The sequence below is a fragment of the Panthera pardus genome, unplaced genomic scaffold (genome assembly GCF_024362965.1).
Source record: "Panthera pardus isolate Hobbes unplaced genomic scaffold, ASM2436296v1 HiC_scaffold_22, whole genome shotgun sequence".
Taxonomy (NCBI): Eukaryota; Metazoa; Chordata; class Mammalia; order Carnivora; family Felidae; genus Panthera; species Panthera pardus.
In genome coordinates, this window is record NW_026526788.1 from 1,580,549 (window position 1) to 1,596,364 (window position 15,816).

The window sequence follows — 15,816 nt, forward strand, 5'->3', positions numbered from 1 at the left end:
AAGAAAAATCACATGAGAAGTCTGAATTACACTGTATATATATATATATATATATGCACATGTATGTATGTATGTATGTATATGCCATACTTCACATTTTAGAACTCAGAAATTAGCTCATGGCATACAAAATTTGTAAAAATGTATTGCAAGCATGTCTTAGGGTGAAATCAAAGTCTTGACAAAAGGGTAGGCTTTATCTTCACAAAAGGGACGGGGACGTAGTTGTGTGACGTCCCCTGAGGGCTACATATGTGCAGTTCACGAGATTACAAATTTCCTCCTAAAGATTCTTTTTTTAAAACTTTAATGTTTATTATTTGAGAGACGGAGCATGAGTGGGGGAAGGGCAGAGAGAGAGGGAGACCCAGAATCCGAAGCAGGCTCCAGGCTCTGAGCTGTTAGCAAAAGAGCAGGACACGGGGCTCGAACCCACAGACCGCGAGATTATGACCTGAGCCGAAGTCTGCTGCTTAGCTGACGGAGCCACCCAGGCCGCCCCCTCCTAAAGATTCTTTACTGAAAACTGTAAGGAAAAGCAAAATAATGGAATGGTGCAAAGGCATTTTCAAATAAAACGGCAATCTTCCCAGATTCTTTGGCAGGGATTTCCCTGTTGCTGATGGCTGGTGCCCTTGAACTTGGGGTCAGTGGGGACCCCCACCTGAGGAAGAGGAAGAAGGTGAGCGGCTGGGAGCTGGCTGCCGGCATCCTCTGGAGAGAGGCAGTCGTCTTTGTAATTTTGGTCCTTCTTCATCCCAAATCACCTCTCCCCAGGAGCCCAGGAGTCAGGGCTTCGATTCATGGCTATTTTCCGCTCCTCCTCAGTTAAGATGACAGCTGCCAGCAGGGGTGTCCCGCTCCAGCCCACAGCCCGGAGTTAAGGCCACCTCCTGCCCACAGGATGCCCTCCGGGACCTTCCTGTGTTGAGAGCTGCCCCTGGCTGGAGACATCCGGGAACTGACAGAGCGTTCCATGCTTTCTGGGGTGTCCTGTCCCAATGTTGGGCAGCTCTACGCGTTGCAAATTGCTTTCCCCACTGAGCGGAAGCCTGGTGACGTGCACCACATGGAGAAGGGGACTAGGCAGTCCAGAGACAAATGTCACGTTCCCTCCTGAGTCAGTGCTTCACCAACCAAGCTAATCGCCCTGTTTTCCCAACTGCTCCTCTTACCATTTGGTTTCTATGTGGACCCACTGTCCTAGCCTCCGGGACCCCCTCACTGGTCAAAGTCTCTTCTTGTAGGATGGTGGGCAGGACTAGACTCACGGCTTGACGGGGACAGGAACTAAAACAGCATTTGTCCCACTTTGGACACTGTACTTCTATTGATAAGCACTGATAAGCATTGATGAGGGGACACACTTTAAAAAGCCACAATAGACTATGTATGGCATTAATGACTCCAACATGCCTCACTAATAATAATAATAAAAAAAATCCCACAATCCCACCACTCCAGATCTTAAATTTCTACCTAAAAAATGAATACAACTGTTCTGTTCTTTCTAATCTATTGAAATAATAGAAACCACATCTTCTTCTTCCTTCTTTTGTTCACTCCTTCTATATTCTATCGCGGGGAGGCAGCTCTCAAGTATGAAACTAGATGCTTTTTTTTTTTTTTTTTTTTTTTTTTTTTTTGGTATCAATTTAACTAAAAAAACCCAAGCAGTTCAACTCATTTCTCCCAACCCCCTTCCCCTACCTCTGGCAACTACCAATCTGTTCTCTACGAGCTTAGTTTTCTATATACTGTATATGTATATTTTTCTGGATTCCACATGTAGGAGAGATCGTACAATATCTGTTTTTCTCTGACTCAGTTCACTTAGCATTAATTTCCTCGAGGTCCATCCGTGTTGTCACGAATGGAAGGGTTTCATCCTTCTTAAACGTTAAATAATGTAATATTCCATTGCCTATACATATATATGTATAGGCAATGGAATATTATTTATATGTATACATGTATATATGTATGTATGTATGTATATATATTTATGTGTATATATACGTATATATATACACACATATATATGTATATATACACACACACACATATATATGTACACACACACACACACACACATACACACCACATCTTTATCCATTCATTCACTGATGGACACTTAGGTTGTTTCTACGTCTTGGCTATCATAAATAATGCTGCAATGAACATGAGGCTGCACATACCTTTTCAAATTAGCGTTTTCATTTTCTTTGGATAAATACCCGGAAGCAGAATTGCCAGGGGCGCCTGGGTGGCTCAGTCGGTTAAGCGTCCAACTTCGACTCGGGTCGTGATCTCGCGGTTTGGGAGTTCAAGCCCCGCGTCGGGCTCTGTGCTGAGAGCCCTGAGCTCGGAGCCTGGAGCCTGCTTCGGATTCTGTGTCTCCCTCTCTCTCTCTGCCCCTCCCCCACTCACACTCTGTCTCTCTCTCTCTCTCTCTCTTTCAAAAATAAACATTAAAAAGGAATTAAATTTAAAAAAGGATTGCTAGATCATCCGGTAATTCTTTTTTTTTTTTTTTCTTAAGTAATCTCTAGGCCCAAGGCGGGGCTTGAACTCATGACCCTGAGATCAAGAGTCACATGCTCTACTGATTGAACCAGCCAGGCACACCTGGTAGTATTATGTTTAATTTTTTGAGGAACAGACGCATTTTTAAAAAGACGGCCAGGGCTAGTGAAAAAGCTAATTAAAGTAGCTAAAATCTCATCTTCCCAGTGAATGTTTTTTTCTAGCGCTGCTTTTGCTAAAGTTGTGGCTCTTTCCTAGTGGAGGAGTGTGGGACATTAGAAGTTAACTGGGGGCAAGCAAACCCTCACACCAGCTGTCAGGTTGAAGAGGTCAGTACCCCATTTCCTTGGAGGAAATTAGAACCAAGTATAAGCCACAGGGGGAATGGAAGGAATAAAACTTTTGTAGCTGCAGATTGGTACTTAGGAGATGAGAAACTTTCTTTTCGCTTGGCTAGGACTTCTCGTAGGACCCCTTTTTGACTAGCTGCTCACGTGTGGTGCAGCACGTTCCAGAAACACTGAGGTCGAATTGGCTCTCAGGGCCAGTGCTTTCCAGAGAAGCTTACGCATAATTGGCTGCATGGCAAATAGGCAATTTTGGGTCAGATATGGTCTGGCTTCAGCCTCTTGGGAGGATGCGATTCTGTCTTTTCTAGAATCTGCCACACCAGGTGCATCTGGTGCCCGCCGGGGTCAAGTGCCCCACATTTCAGAGGGGGCATGGGTGGGTCTGCCTGCCTCCCTCACTGCCTGGTGCTGAGGCTGGGTTCCCTGAGGAACCCAGAACCCAGGACAACGGCGGTGCACGGCCACACACGATGAGCCAGAGCCTTCCAGGCTCCTGGCGACTGCGAACTTCTTCTCTGGCACAGCTGTAGAGTTCATTCAATTCTGGTGGCCGGGCCTTGTCTAATGGAGTCAATAAACTGAATGTCCTTGTCCAGAATGATCCAGACACCAAAGTTTTCCTATGTAACTCATTTGAGGTTTTTTTTTTTTTTTAATTTATTTTGAGAGACCAACAGAGACTAAGTGGGGGCGGGCCAGAAGGAGAGAGAGAGAGAGAAAGAGAAAATCCCAAACAGGCTATGTGCTGTCAGCGTGGAGCCCGACATGGGGCTTGAACTCACAAACTGTGAGATCATGACCCGAGGCAAAACCAGGAGTCGGATGCTTAACCGACTGAGCCACCCCAATAACCCACTTCAGTTCTGAAATATGACCTTAGTATTATAATGTTCCATTGACTACAGTCAGACCTTGTTCAAACTTGAGGCTTTTTAGGAAGCAGAGTGTGGGGACAAGAGACAATGTGAATGAAACAGAGAAACCGGGAAGGAAGGCAGCAAATACAAACAAAAACTCACCCACGTTCCGTTCCCTGAAGGATTACCTTACCCGATTCTAACTATAGCCGCAGCCCTGGGACTGCGGCCCAAACCACGTGAAGCTCAGTGCATTTGGCCTAACAGAGCTTTGCTCTGGAGAAGCTTCTAGGTATTTGTTGTTTTATTCTCCATAAGGGTCGGGATGCTCCTTGTTCTGATTTTCTTTTTCAGACTCTGTAGCAAAGACATCCCACAGTGATGGCTGGCCTCGGGATGCCACCTGCTGCCCCCCCCCCCACTGTGGTGAGAAACACTTATTGGGCCCTCCCCAGACCCCAGCAGTGGCCAGCTAGCTACTAACTGAGCCAATCCAGGGGCAACCAGTCTCTCCAACCCTTGGAAATACTGGAGCCAGGTGGATTTGAACTGGAGCAATTCTCCAAGGCTCTCAGACTCACATCTGCAGGACGGGGTCCTACAGGCTTTCCTAATCAGTACTCTAGGTCCCTCTGTCCTCCTTCCGGAAGAACAGAAACTCGTCCCGGCATTGCAGGGGCTCCAAGAGACCCCCGGCGGAACTGCCGTCTGCTTCAAGCACGTATCTGAAAACAGGTGGTTACCGTTTAAAAACCAGAGCGCTAAACTGGTGTAGGTCCCCTCTAATTACTCGGTAACGCAAAGCCACCCACCGGCCTGTCGCAAGAGCGTCTCTCTGGGTTAATGCGGACGACCACGGAAACTGGCAGAAGGGAGGAGGAATCCCCCATCTGGAAGGCAGGTGGGAGTTTTCTTCAATGGCACAGGCACCCAAGATACAGCTTGACTCACAGGACCAGGGTATCGATATCTATTTCTCTAAGTCAAGACTTTACTGAATTTCTTTTTTAAACTGCTCAGGGGCGTAGGACGCTAAAAACAGTTTAAGATCATGCACACTAGCTCGCACACCAAGAAGTCTTAAAAGAGTAGCCCGTGGTTTTGTCCCTGATCTTTTATTTTTTTTTAGTAAGCATACGCGACACCCAGCGTGGGGCTCGAACTCACGACCCCACGATCAAGAGCCGCGTGCTCTACCCACGCAGCCAGCCGGGAGCTCCTTGTCCCTGACCATTGAAACAAACTCGCATATTCGCAAAGGATCAGCATCTAAATAGACTTTTATTTTTTCTTTTACTTATTTGGACAGAAAAGAAACTTCATCAGCTTTCATTAGAGTCTCCCTAAGTGTTGGAAACACATTAAACTCAGAAATAGTGGACCTTGTAGAAAAGCATCACAAATTAAAAATATATTTCTCCATGTGGTAAAAGTGCTTTCAATCCAATTAAAGGACACGGCGAAGGTGTTTGGAAACACAATTTAAAATTTGGCCTACAATCCGTGGCGTCGGATTCAAACCACAGGGCGAGGGGGATCATCACGAACGCAGGCTGCAGGAATGGCGTGGAGTTCAGGAGCATGCGGCCAGCAACACGTTTAATTAACTGAGTGTGAACAAAGAAAAACGTCCCAAAGCCTGAGTAGAATAGATTTTGCATTTGTTAAAAAAAAAAAACAAAAACAAAAAAAATGAGGGGGCTACGTAAACCAGGCTGCAGGGGGATCGTGTAACTCCAGGAATCGCTCGTTTCTTGTCTGCGGGGGACGGTCAGACCAGGGGATCACCCTGGCCCGGGTCTCCCCCGGAGGCACGCGGACCTGGGCGCAGGAGCCCCAGATGCCAGCGGCCTTGGCATGTACTTCTCGCGGTCCTACGGGGAGATCGCCCCCAACAAAGCTGGTCACCCGGTCACCTTCCCGGGTCTGCCCGTGCCAGCCGCGGGGCTCTGGGGCAATGGGGTCAGAGGGCACACCCAGCCAGGTGACCACACACGGGGCGCGAGAATTGGCCAGTGTCACCCCCAGACGTGTTGGCGTGCGTTGCAGCAACGCCCCGTGTTTTCCCAAACAAGTGATTCTGCCGACGATCAGATCTACGGCAACGCTTAAGGCCCACAGGGCCCCCCGTGCCCCTTGATGGAGTGGAAGCATGTCCGTTCTGGGAGCAAGCTGCCCTTTCCGGTCCTGGCACAGTCACGGGGCCCAGAATACCGAACTGTGACCACGCAAACAGCCACGGCTGGGGCGAAGGGAGGGGGCGGAAAAGAAGGGGGACATTTTCCTTTTACAGAAGATCTTAAGCAACGGTAAGAAAATAACCTGAAGATATATTGAAAAATAAAAAACAGCATCACACGTCACTGCGATTCCGTTGGCATTTTCCCTCTCTCCCCCGTCCACCAGCCAGGGAGATGAAATGAGTTAGGAACGCCTCATCCTTGACTCAGAACGGGCAATCGCTGCCCCATTTCATCCCTGCGTGTCAATGGCACCCAGTTTGCGTTCCTTGTTCCAGGAGGCCCGTTCCAAGCCGCCTGCGTGAGGCAGGTTCGGGGCGACGCTCGGGTCTCCTGTCCACACCGGCACGGCCTTAGCGGTGCACAGCCCCACCTCTGCTTGCCTTGGTCACCATCGGGACACGGCAGGAAACTGAACCGCGTCACAAACGTCTTTACGTCTTTACAGAGCAGGCATTTCTAGCAGGACGTGCTACGGCTCATCCCATCCCTGGCGCCTCCGGCGGCAACAGCCTTCCCAGGGCCCCTGTACCGAGCTGAGCTCCACGGGTGTCACGAGGAGGCAGCGCCCTGCTGGGCCAATGCCACGGACAGCGCGCCCGCCGGCACGTGGAGTCTGGGTGCGGCGCCCGCCCCGGCACCGGGTGGGTGGCCGCTTCTGGAGGGAGGACATGCTCTTCTTCGAATGGGAACCGGGACGGGCAGCCGTCCTCTGACCAGGCCCACCCTGGTCCCCGTGGAAGCCGTGGGCACCCCTCCGGGCTGGGGCCACCCCCGGGAAGGGGGGTGGGGGGGGCACCCGCAGGGCTCTGGCTGGGCAGGTCAGAATGGCCCGCTCCCTCCCTCCTCCGGCCTCCCGGACCTGGTCCTCACTTAGGCCTGGCCGCCTGGCATCAGTGGGCTGGGGAGGCTTCCTCCAGACCCAGCAGCTCCCTCACCAGTCTCTCGCCGAACTGTGCCCGGCTGTACCTCTTCACGTGGTAGGCGTCTGACATCTTGTACAGGATGTAGGCGTTATTGATCGCGATGCTGATGGCGAACCAGAACACCTGTTGCCAGGTCTTGTTTGGTTTATGAGAAATGAAATACCTGCGGGGGCGGAGGAGTAAGAAAGGCTCAGCCGGATGGTTCGTGGGCGCCCGGGTCAGGGGAGATGTTCCCCCAAAAGGCCCCATCACGGTCAGGGCCGCCGCAGGGGGGCCGCGGGGGTAGGAACCGGGCCGGGGGGTCAGCTCTCACTGCAGCTTAGTCACGGTCAGCTTCACTTAAGACAAAGAAGATGAAGACAATTCCTAGCAGAGGATTAGGTGCGGCGGGAGGAAGCCACCAGAAGAGATGCCGAACTCGGGAGCCCGGCCTCCGATGGCTCAGAAGCTCCAAGGGAAGAGGGCCTGGGGGGCTTCCCTCTTTGCTAAGGGACCCTCTCGGCTGCCGCGTCCCGTGCATCCTGAACTGCTTCCGTTCCCCAAGGTCAAGTACACCCTCAGCTGCAGGCCCCTGCGATGCGTCCCCTTCCTCCCGAGGGCACGTCTCCTCGCCACCCCCGCCTTCCCTTCGGATCCAGGACGGATATCACGTCAGGGAGGCCTCTGCCCCGAGACGGAGGATGGTGTCCCTCCAGGGCCAAGAGCCGGCTTACGACTCAGGCCCACGCCGTGTCCTCCCATCTGCACGTTTGTCTCTGCCCCAGCCCCCCAGACGTGCCTGAGGGTCAGCATCCCCGCCACGGCCGGCGCAGAGCGGACCCAACGTGTCTGCGATACAAATGCAGATTTCTCTGTAATAACCTCACGGACTCAGCAGGTGCTGAGCAGAGCACGCGGTAAACATTTGTTCAATGACTCCCGGTGGCGTGGGGCTGCCTTTCGAACCTGGGCTGAGTTTTCCAGGGGGAACCGGGTCCTCGGTTTTCTCTGCCACGGAGAAGCCCAGCACGTTACCCTCCAAGTGGGCGGAGTAAGCGCCCACCTGCCTTTTGGGGGTTCCTCCAGCCTCATTCTAGGCTGGGAGGCTCAACCCTACCAATTTCAGAGTCCCGCTCAGGTTCACCAGCCATCACTCCCGAGCTCCTGTCACCGCGCCGTGGGTGACGCATCCCGTCTATGTTACGCGTGTGCTTCAGACGAGGCCACCCCCGGAGCAGGTGCCCAGAGGTGAAACAGCTCAGCAACCTGGGCTGGAGAACACGGGGCCCAGCGTGTGGACACCGGGGGCTGATGCTGCGTGGTCCGTGGGTGCCGGGGTGGGGGAGGAGAGCGGTCTGGGCAGGGGACAGAGGGAGCAGGCTCTGCGCTGAGTGCTGAGAGATGGCAAGCCCCGGGTGAGCGGAGGGAAGGGCGTCCAGGGGCAAGGGTGACAGGGAAGGAGGCAGGGCGCCCAGAAGTGAGGGGGCTGTGCGGGTGAGCCTGGAAGACCAGGATGGGGCTCGGGATTTTGTCTCACAGGGGCTACATCTGTCCACTCGGACACCGGGGCACTGCTGACCACCCACCAATCTCCATGCCGTGCCGGTGAGCCCCGCGGCTGCCTCCACTTACTTGCTGTACTTGTCGTCGTATTTGCAGATGTAGCTAAGGTGAGCAGCGAACGCCTCCACGGCCAAGGGGCAGGGGATCTCCCCAGTCTTCCTCTTGATGATCACTCCTGAGGAGAACAGAGACGATAAACCCCCCCGTCGGACAAATGTGCGCCTCCCCACCCTGCCTGGCTATCCTGACATAAAACAGGAAGTGGAGGGGGTGCCTGGGTGGCCCAGTCGGTTGAGCGTCCGACTTCGGCTCAGGTCATGATCCTGTGGTTCACAAGTTCGAGCCCCGCATCGGGCTCTGTGCTGACCGCTCAGAGCCTGGAGCCTGTTTCGGATTCTGTGTCTCCCTCTCTCGCTCTCTCTGCCCCTCCCCTGCTCACGCTCAGTCTCTCTCTCTACCCCTCTGCCCCTTCCCCGCTTGTGTCCTCCTTCTCTTCTAAATAAACAAACACGAAAACAAATACTCTAAAATGTGAATAAAAAGATTTCCTGTGGCCACCCAGCTGCCACTCTCCACGCTGCCTCCCTGCCTCCTGGCGCCTCCTGGGAGCCCACCCATGGGGCTCTGTCTGCTCCAGGGCGGGCCTGGCTCACAGGTGCCCATGCCATCCACCCTGGGAAGCTTCCAGAGGCGCTGCGGGAGGGGCCGGGGCCACGCCAAAGGCATACGACCTGGGCTTTTTAAGGGTGTCTCAGAATGGGGACTTTATGATTTGTAACCGAATACTTTAGAAACGGAAACTATAACTGAAGGAAAGACAAACAGTAAGTTTTAGAATACTTAAAAATCAACCCTACCAATTTTCTCTTCTTCCCCATCAAATATCCTCCTTGCTGGTTCCCTTGACGATGGAGGTAAGCCTCCCAACCTTTGCGATTGGGGCTTTTAAGGCCCTGTCCTCTTAAATCCTATCGCAAACTTTGCAACTTGTCACGCATAATTTGGAGGGAGGTGGCTCCTACGCCCTATTCTCGAACATTCTCCCTGTGAGAGCCCTTGTCCAATCACCAGAGTGTGGAAGTCCAATTCAAACTCGCCCTTTGGCTTGCAAGGTCAATTTCAAACATCTCCCCCGAGTGCCCTTGACACAGTGACACAGTGACGGGCGGCATTCCATACCTCCTTAACCCCGAGTCCCGTGGGTTCGGGTCCCTAGACTGTCATCTCCACTGAAATGTAACAGAGCCTAGGTGTGTGTGCGGGGTAAGGGGTGGGAATAAACGAACAGACATTAATTAAGCACGCACACACACACACACACACACACACACACACGAGACACACATTCACATACACCACACGTGCACACCGATCACACACACAGACACCCTCCAACACAACCGAGCGCCCCGCAGCGTTCCTTCAGCAGGAAAGGGGAAACATGTCTTGATACAGACAACTATAGGGGATTTCCAAGTACACGACGCGACGGGACAATTTCGGTGAGGCGCCCTCTGTCATCTGAGTTCCCCTGTCAGTGGCTTAAAGAGGTGGGGGCTGTAGTTACTTTAACTGTAGACGCCTTATGGATTTTAGACCCCGAGGAAAATTGATGACAGAATCACCTGACCACCCCCAAATCCTAGTGGTTCATCTCGGAGGAAGACGCCGAACCAATAAAACAACAGCTGATGGTTTCCCCTCCCGTCAGAACAGATCCTCGATGCCGAGGTGACCACGTGAGTGCTGGCCACGTACAGCACTCAGAGCGACCACAGACAACCCTGGCGGCCTGCGGACCCCACCCTGGTCGCTTCCTGTTTCTCTCGGCCGCCGACAAGCAACGGGGAGCTGGTGTCGCCCCCCCCCCCCCCACCAGTCAGGTGCAGTGGCACCGAGTCCCCGGCCCAGAAGCTCACAGGGATGGGGTCACCGGACACCTGAGCTGCACAAACCCCCCCTCCTCCCCAGCCCCCCCTGCGGGCCCACCTTGCTGCACGGGCGAGTAGGCATTGGTCAGGAAGCGGAAGGGCCCTTTGTTGTACCAGCAGATCAGAGACATGTTCCCCTTCATCTTGATGCGGTGCTGGCCCCGGGCCGGGGGGGTGGCCGGGTTGCTCAGCATGGACGGGGGCAGGCCGGTGCAGTCACTCTTCCTGGGGCTGAGCAGGCCACAGCAGTAGATCTCTGCGGGGGAGACGGACACAAAACCGCGTCCACACGGTCAGGGAGGCCCCGCGCATGCCGGTGGAAAGGACGGGCCTGCCCTGTTCTGGGGCTGATGCTTGGGGGATGGGCCCTCTAGACGTCCCTGCAGGGGAGACCCCTGAAGTCTGGGGACTTCTATCCCAGAGGTGTTCTGTCCCAGTACTTCTATAAGAACGTTCAAGATTACATGTGAGACCGGGTGCCTGGGTGGCTCCATTGGTTAAGCGTCTGACTTTGACTCAGGTCATGATCTCGCAGTTCAGGAGTTTGAGCCCCACACTGGGCTCCGTGCTGACAGCTCAGAGCCTGGAGCCTGCTTCAGATCCTCTGTCCTGTCCTCTCTCTATGCCTCCCCTTCCCTCAAAAAATATAAGCATTTAAAAAAATAAGCATTTAAGATTTTACATGAGACCATTGCAGTGAATCAGTAGTAAGAAGTAAGGAGTCTCTTCAGAGCGCTGGCTATGTGCCAGGCTCAGGGCTGAGCATGTGCACCTGTCCTCCCATCTGCTCATCTGCTTCTAGAAACTTCTGCACTCTGAGGGAGAAGCAGCTACTGGGTGGCCACTAATGCACAGACGGTCCCACGGAGGCAGGAGGGATTGTGAAAGGAGGTCAACGTGGACAAGGAGGCTTTGCTAAATTCCGTCCTGGGCTCAAGGTCTTTCCCGGCCCTCCCCACCCTCTGGCCTGCCCCAGTGAGCGGGCCAGGTGGCCATGGAGAGCCACGGCTTCTCCCTGCAGCCAGCATCCTCAATCTGGATGCCTGGAGGGGACGCGAAGCGGCACTTTTGACTGAAGTTGCTGGGGAAAGTCTCATCCGGGGTCTCCCGTCACAGACTGAAGTTCCCTGAAGGCGGATGCGGTATCATCAGTAACTCGAAACATTCTATGACCTTGTGCGCGCGCATCTCCGGCCCGCCCTGGGCACGGGGGGTGGGGGAGGGGGGGAACGGGAGGAACTACCCGGGTCCCACTGCCTAATGAGCACCAGTGGGTGCACTGGAAGAGCCAGTGGGTGGCATGATGGAGCCTTACTGCTCAGAAGCAGAGGGCTGCTGGCCGCTCGCACCTCTGTAGCTCGAACTCCAGCTACCCCTCGTCTTAATATTTAATAAGAAGGAACTGTTTTTAAAACAGCGGGGAGCCGTAGATGAACAAGGAGAAAGGATGTTTTAAATTCTCCATCCGAGGCTCCGTGCACACAATCAGCCAAAAACAGCAGGTGCAATTTTGTAAGAGGGGAAGGAGAAAACCCAAACAGCAACCAAGTCTCCTGAATCTGCCCCTTTAAGAAAATAGCATTTATTATATCAGTGTCTTCTTCTGGCTGTTTTACAAAGCAGACTCTGTCCACGGAGGGACAGCCAGACTCAGCTACGATGCCCTTCTTCAATCCTGGCTGCCCATGAGAATGTCCTGGAGGGCACCAGCCCAGCCCAGTGCAGCCTGGGGGAGGGAGGGGGGCATGCAGCCACCAGTGTGGGGACAATGGAGAACCACCAGCCCAGCGTCTCATCATCACAGTGGAGCCACGCAAGAAGTGCACAGGAGCTCCAGAAGCTTCCAAACAACAGGCAATGAAATCTTTGCTCGTTCTCGGGAAAAGCTAAATCCCATGTGTAATTATTTTCTTCCCAGTAGAAGATTCTCTTCGTCCTTTCCCTAATTCCCTGAGCTGGGGAGCGCCCTTTTCTTCCCAGAATCACAGGCCAGCATGGCCAGCTGTCAGGGCAGCAGCACTGATGGCCCGTGACAGTCCTTGGGCACCCGCACTCTGACACCAGCCCCACCGGGACAACATGCCACCTGACTGCACCACCTGACTCTTGGTCTAGGTGATGGGAGCGTATACCGTGTGACGCCGGGTGGCCCCAACAGCACGCATATGCTATCTGGGCGGTTCTAGGAACCCCAGGGCTCACAGCCCTGCACCCACAGTCGGACTCGAACGAGTGGGCAAGTGGGGATGGCAGCCTTGGCTCTTGCCACCTGCTCTAACACAGGAACCCCTCGTTCTTCCGAGGGGTTCGGTTAGCGCGCATCAGGGTCCATTTTCTCCAATTTTACTTCCACGGCCCCTCTTCGCGTGCTCGGATCTCTCCACCCTGAGTTCTCTCAGCCATTAAGCACAGAGCCCTGTTGGGCACTGGACTTTGCAGGTGAGTCAGACGCAGCCAGGGCCAGCAGAGCACCCGGTCTAGGGCTGCTTCCTTGCCGCAGTGGCTGAGGTCAAGGTCAGAAGCTGTTGGCTCTCCATTACTTGAGAGGGTTTTGTTTTAAGGCCGGATGTCTGATCTGTTGCTAAGCAATCGGTCTGCGATTTCAGTGGCTGCCATAGCAGAGGAGAGGCTTTTTATGTTTCTCTTGAGTGGACGAGATATAAATCCCTCAAATGTAGGACAAAGCAAAGGATATACAGCTTGCTGTCAGGCTCCCTGACTTGGTCCAGACCTCTTTCTGCAGCCCCCATTTCTGCCGGAGCCACAGAAGGCTTCCTACCTTTGAACAGATGAACGAAGCATCCCAGCACCATAGCACACTAAGAATTTTCTGAGGCCTACTGTCCTGCTGTGTTAATTCTACATAATTCTCTGTGACATCTGTGTCAACTGGAGGGGCCACATTATAAATGGGGATGAGTCCAGACTTAAGAGCCTTTGTAGGAGCTGGGACTAGGTGTTACAGATCAAATGTGTGCATTCCCCCCAAATTCCTCTGCTGAAAGCCTCATGCCCAAGGTGATAGTGTTAAGAGGTGGGGCTTCTGGGAGGTGCCTGAGTCATGAGGGTGCAGCCCTCATGAATGGGAGCAGTGCCCTTAAGAAAAGGGACCTCCGGGGCGCCTGGGTGGCTCACTTGGTTGGGCAAGAGACTTCGGCTCAGGTCATGATCTCACAGCTTGTGAGTTCGAGCCCCACGTCGGGCTCTGTGCTGACAGCTCGAAGCCTGGAGCCTCCTTCAGATTCTGTGTCTCCCTCTCTCTGTCCCTCCCCTGCTCACATACTGTGTCTCTCTGTCTCTCTCAAAATCAACATTAAAAAAAAAAAAAAAGAAAGAAAGGAAAAGGGACCCCAGATGGGGCGCCTGGGTGACTCAGTCAGTTAAGCATCCAACTTCGGCTCAGGTCATGATCTCACGGTTCGTGAGTTCAAGCTCTGTGTCAGGCTCTGTGCTGACAGCTTGGACCCTGGAGCCTGCTTCGGAGCCTGTGTCTCCCTCTCTCTCTACCCCCCCACCCCCCACTCACGCTCTGTCTCCCTCTCTCTCAAGAATAAATAAACATTTTAAAAAAAGAAGAAGAAAAGAAAAAGAAAAGAGAAAAGAAAAGAAAAGAAAAGAAAGAAAAGGAAAGGAAAGGGACCCCAGAGAACTCCCTTATCCTTTCGGTCACGTGAGATCGGCAACCTGAAAGAGAGCTGCACCCAACCACACTGGTTCCCTGATCTTGAACTTCCAGTCTCCAGGCCTACAGGGAATAAACGTGTGCTGTTTATAAGCTGCCATCTGTGGTAATTTGACAGAGCAGCCCGAATGGACTAGGACACTAGGAGAACCCCTCAATGGCCACGGTCTCCCAACAAACGACACAAGCAAATGTGACTTGGGCAGAGCTTTGTGCCGACACGCCCCCGCCCAGACCGCAAGCCTGTGGCCGTATCCCTGCTGATCACCAGTGCCTGGCAGGGTCCAGGCCTGTGGCAGGCACATGGCGGGCTGAAACCAACGTGTTCCCTCCTGGCCCAGCAGCCCATGGGCTGTGCCGGTTGCTATGCACCTGTACCCCCAGACCTCTCCCATCACTCCTCTGGGGGCGAGGGGCCCCTCTCGGACGGGCCCGCCACACGACAAACCTTGCTTTTCCAGCTCCTCGAACAGGGTCAGGCTGGTGATGCTGGGCCCAGTGAAGATGATGTAGTTCTTGCCCGCCGCGTTCCGGCACAGGCTTCGGGCGACCATGCTGTGGAGCTGGGGCTTATTCTTCAGCGCATCCAGCCCATCGGGGCCCCCGCCTTCCTTCAGGTGGACGTAAATCTTGAACAGACACACACAGGAGTCAGAGAGCTCCCGGCAGGGTCAGGCCTGGGACCCAAAGCTTCGGGGAGGCACGGGTGGCCGTCGCCGGGCCAGAAATGAGCGGGAAGGCCACCTCTTCCCTGAGCCACTGGTTCCACGGTCCCTATGACGCCATCATCACCTCCTCAGCCTGCAGAGGCCCCAAGTCACTCCCAAGGCCACCCTGTAACCTAGGCAGCTAGCTGGTGGCTCAGCCCAGACTTTTCGGTTTGCAAATGTCAAGGGAGGAGAAAAAAAAGGGACAAACGCTCACACGTGATGGATTTGGGAGCTGAGGTCAATGCAAACATCCCCCAGTCCGGAAGCACGGGAGGGACTTAAGTTTACAGTAAATACAAGGTAAAGGCCACCTCCCCTGTAAGGGATAAACTTATCTGTGACCTTTCGATTTGAATACGGCTTTCTAATTCACGAAGTGCATCTGCAATTATTCCTTATTCCTTCCAGAAGCCACGGCACAGGCAGAAGACGTAGTGTTTGCCTCCCATGGCAGAGGAGGAGACAGGATCGGGGATTAAAAACTCACCTGAGCTGCCAGGACCAGCAAAGAGGATGGGCCGGAATTAGCAAGCAATTCTTCAACTCTTTGTGCCATGAACATCTTCCATGGACATCCCCAAGGGGCTCATCGCAGGGAACGGGAATAGATTCAAGAAAAAGTATGGTTCTCCCAATGACTGACCGAGTCATGAAGAATCTATCACATGGGTATTAACTGCTGCTCTCCTTAAGGGAGAAAAGATCATCTTGGGGAATGTTCTAGGTGCCTTTACTGGCAGCATTTCACAAGCGAATAGTGCACCGAACTGCGGAGAGCAGGCTTGCCCGTGAGGACGGCCAATGATACTCTGCACTGCAAAACCAACATGGCCCCAGGGAGGACCTGGGCGCGTCCACAATACCTGTCTTTGGCCAGAGAACCACTTGCAAAATACAGTGTCTGATGTTCCAGAGGCAGATGAAAAACAAGTAAGTATAGGGGCGCCTGGGGGGCCTCAGTCAGTTAAGCGTCCGACTGTGGCTCACGCCATGATCTTGCGGTTTGTGAGTTCAAGCCCCGTGTCAGGTTGTGTGCTGACAGCTCAGAGCCT

At 53.6% G+C, this 15,816-nt stretch overlaps 1 protein-coding gene across 4 annotated transcripts in view; it reads right to left on the reverse strand.

Annotated features, from left to right (window-relative positions):
• Positions 1-4,995: 4,995 nt before the first annotated feature.
• The window catches only part of PGBD5 (piggyBac transposable element derived 5), a 107,026-nt gene continuing 96,205 nt past the window's right edge, over positions 4,996-15,816 (reverse strand). For 2 of the 4 annotated variants that reach the window (XM_019419056.2, XM_019419059.2), the window contains exons 4-8: positions 14,503-14,683; positions 10,431-10,628; positions 8,511-8,616; positions 6,943-7,062; positions 4,996-6,631 (exon numbers count right to left, since the gene is read on the reverse strand). In XM_019419056.2, coding sequence (XP_019274601.2) covers positions 6,526-6,631; positions 6,943-7,062; positions 8,511-8,616; positions 10,431-10,628; positions 14,503-14,683 — 711 coding nt within the window. In that variant the 3' untranslated portion in view covers positions 4,996-6,525. Of the gene's footprint in view, positions 7,063-8,510; positions 8,617-10,430; positions 10,629-14,502; positions 14,684-15,816 lie in introns of all 4 variants that reach the window. The other 2 variants (XM_053910187.1, XM_019419057.2) reach the window with 2 other exon arrangements.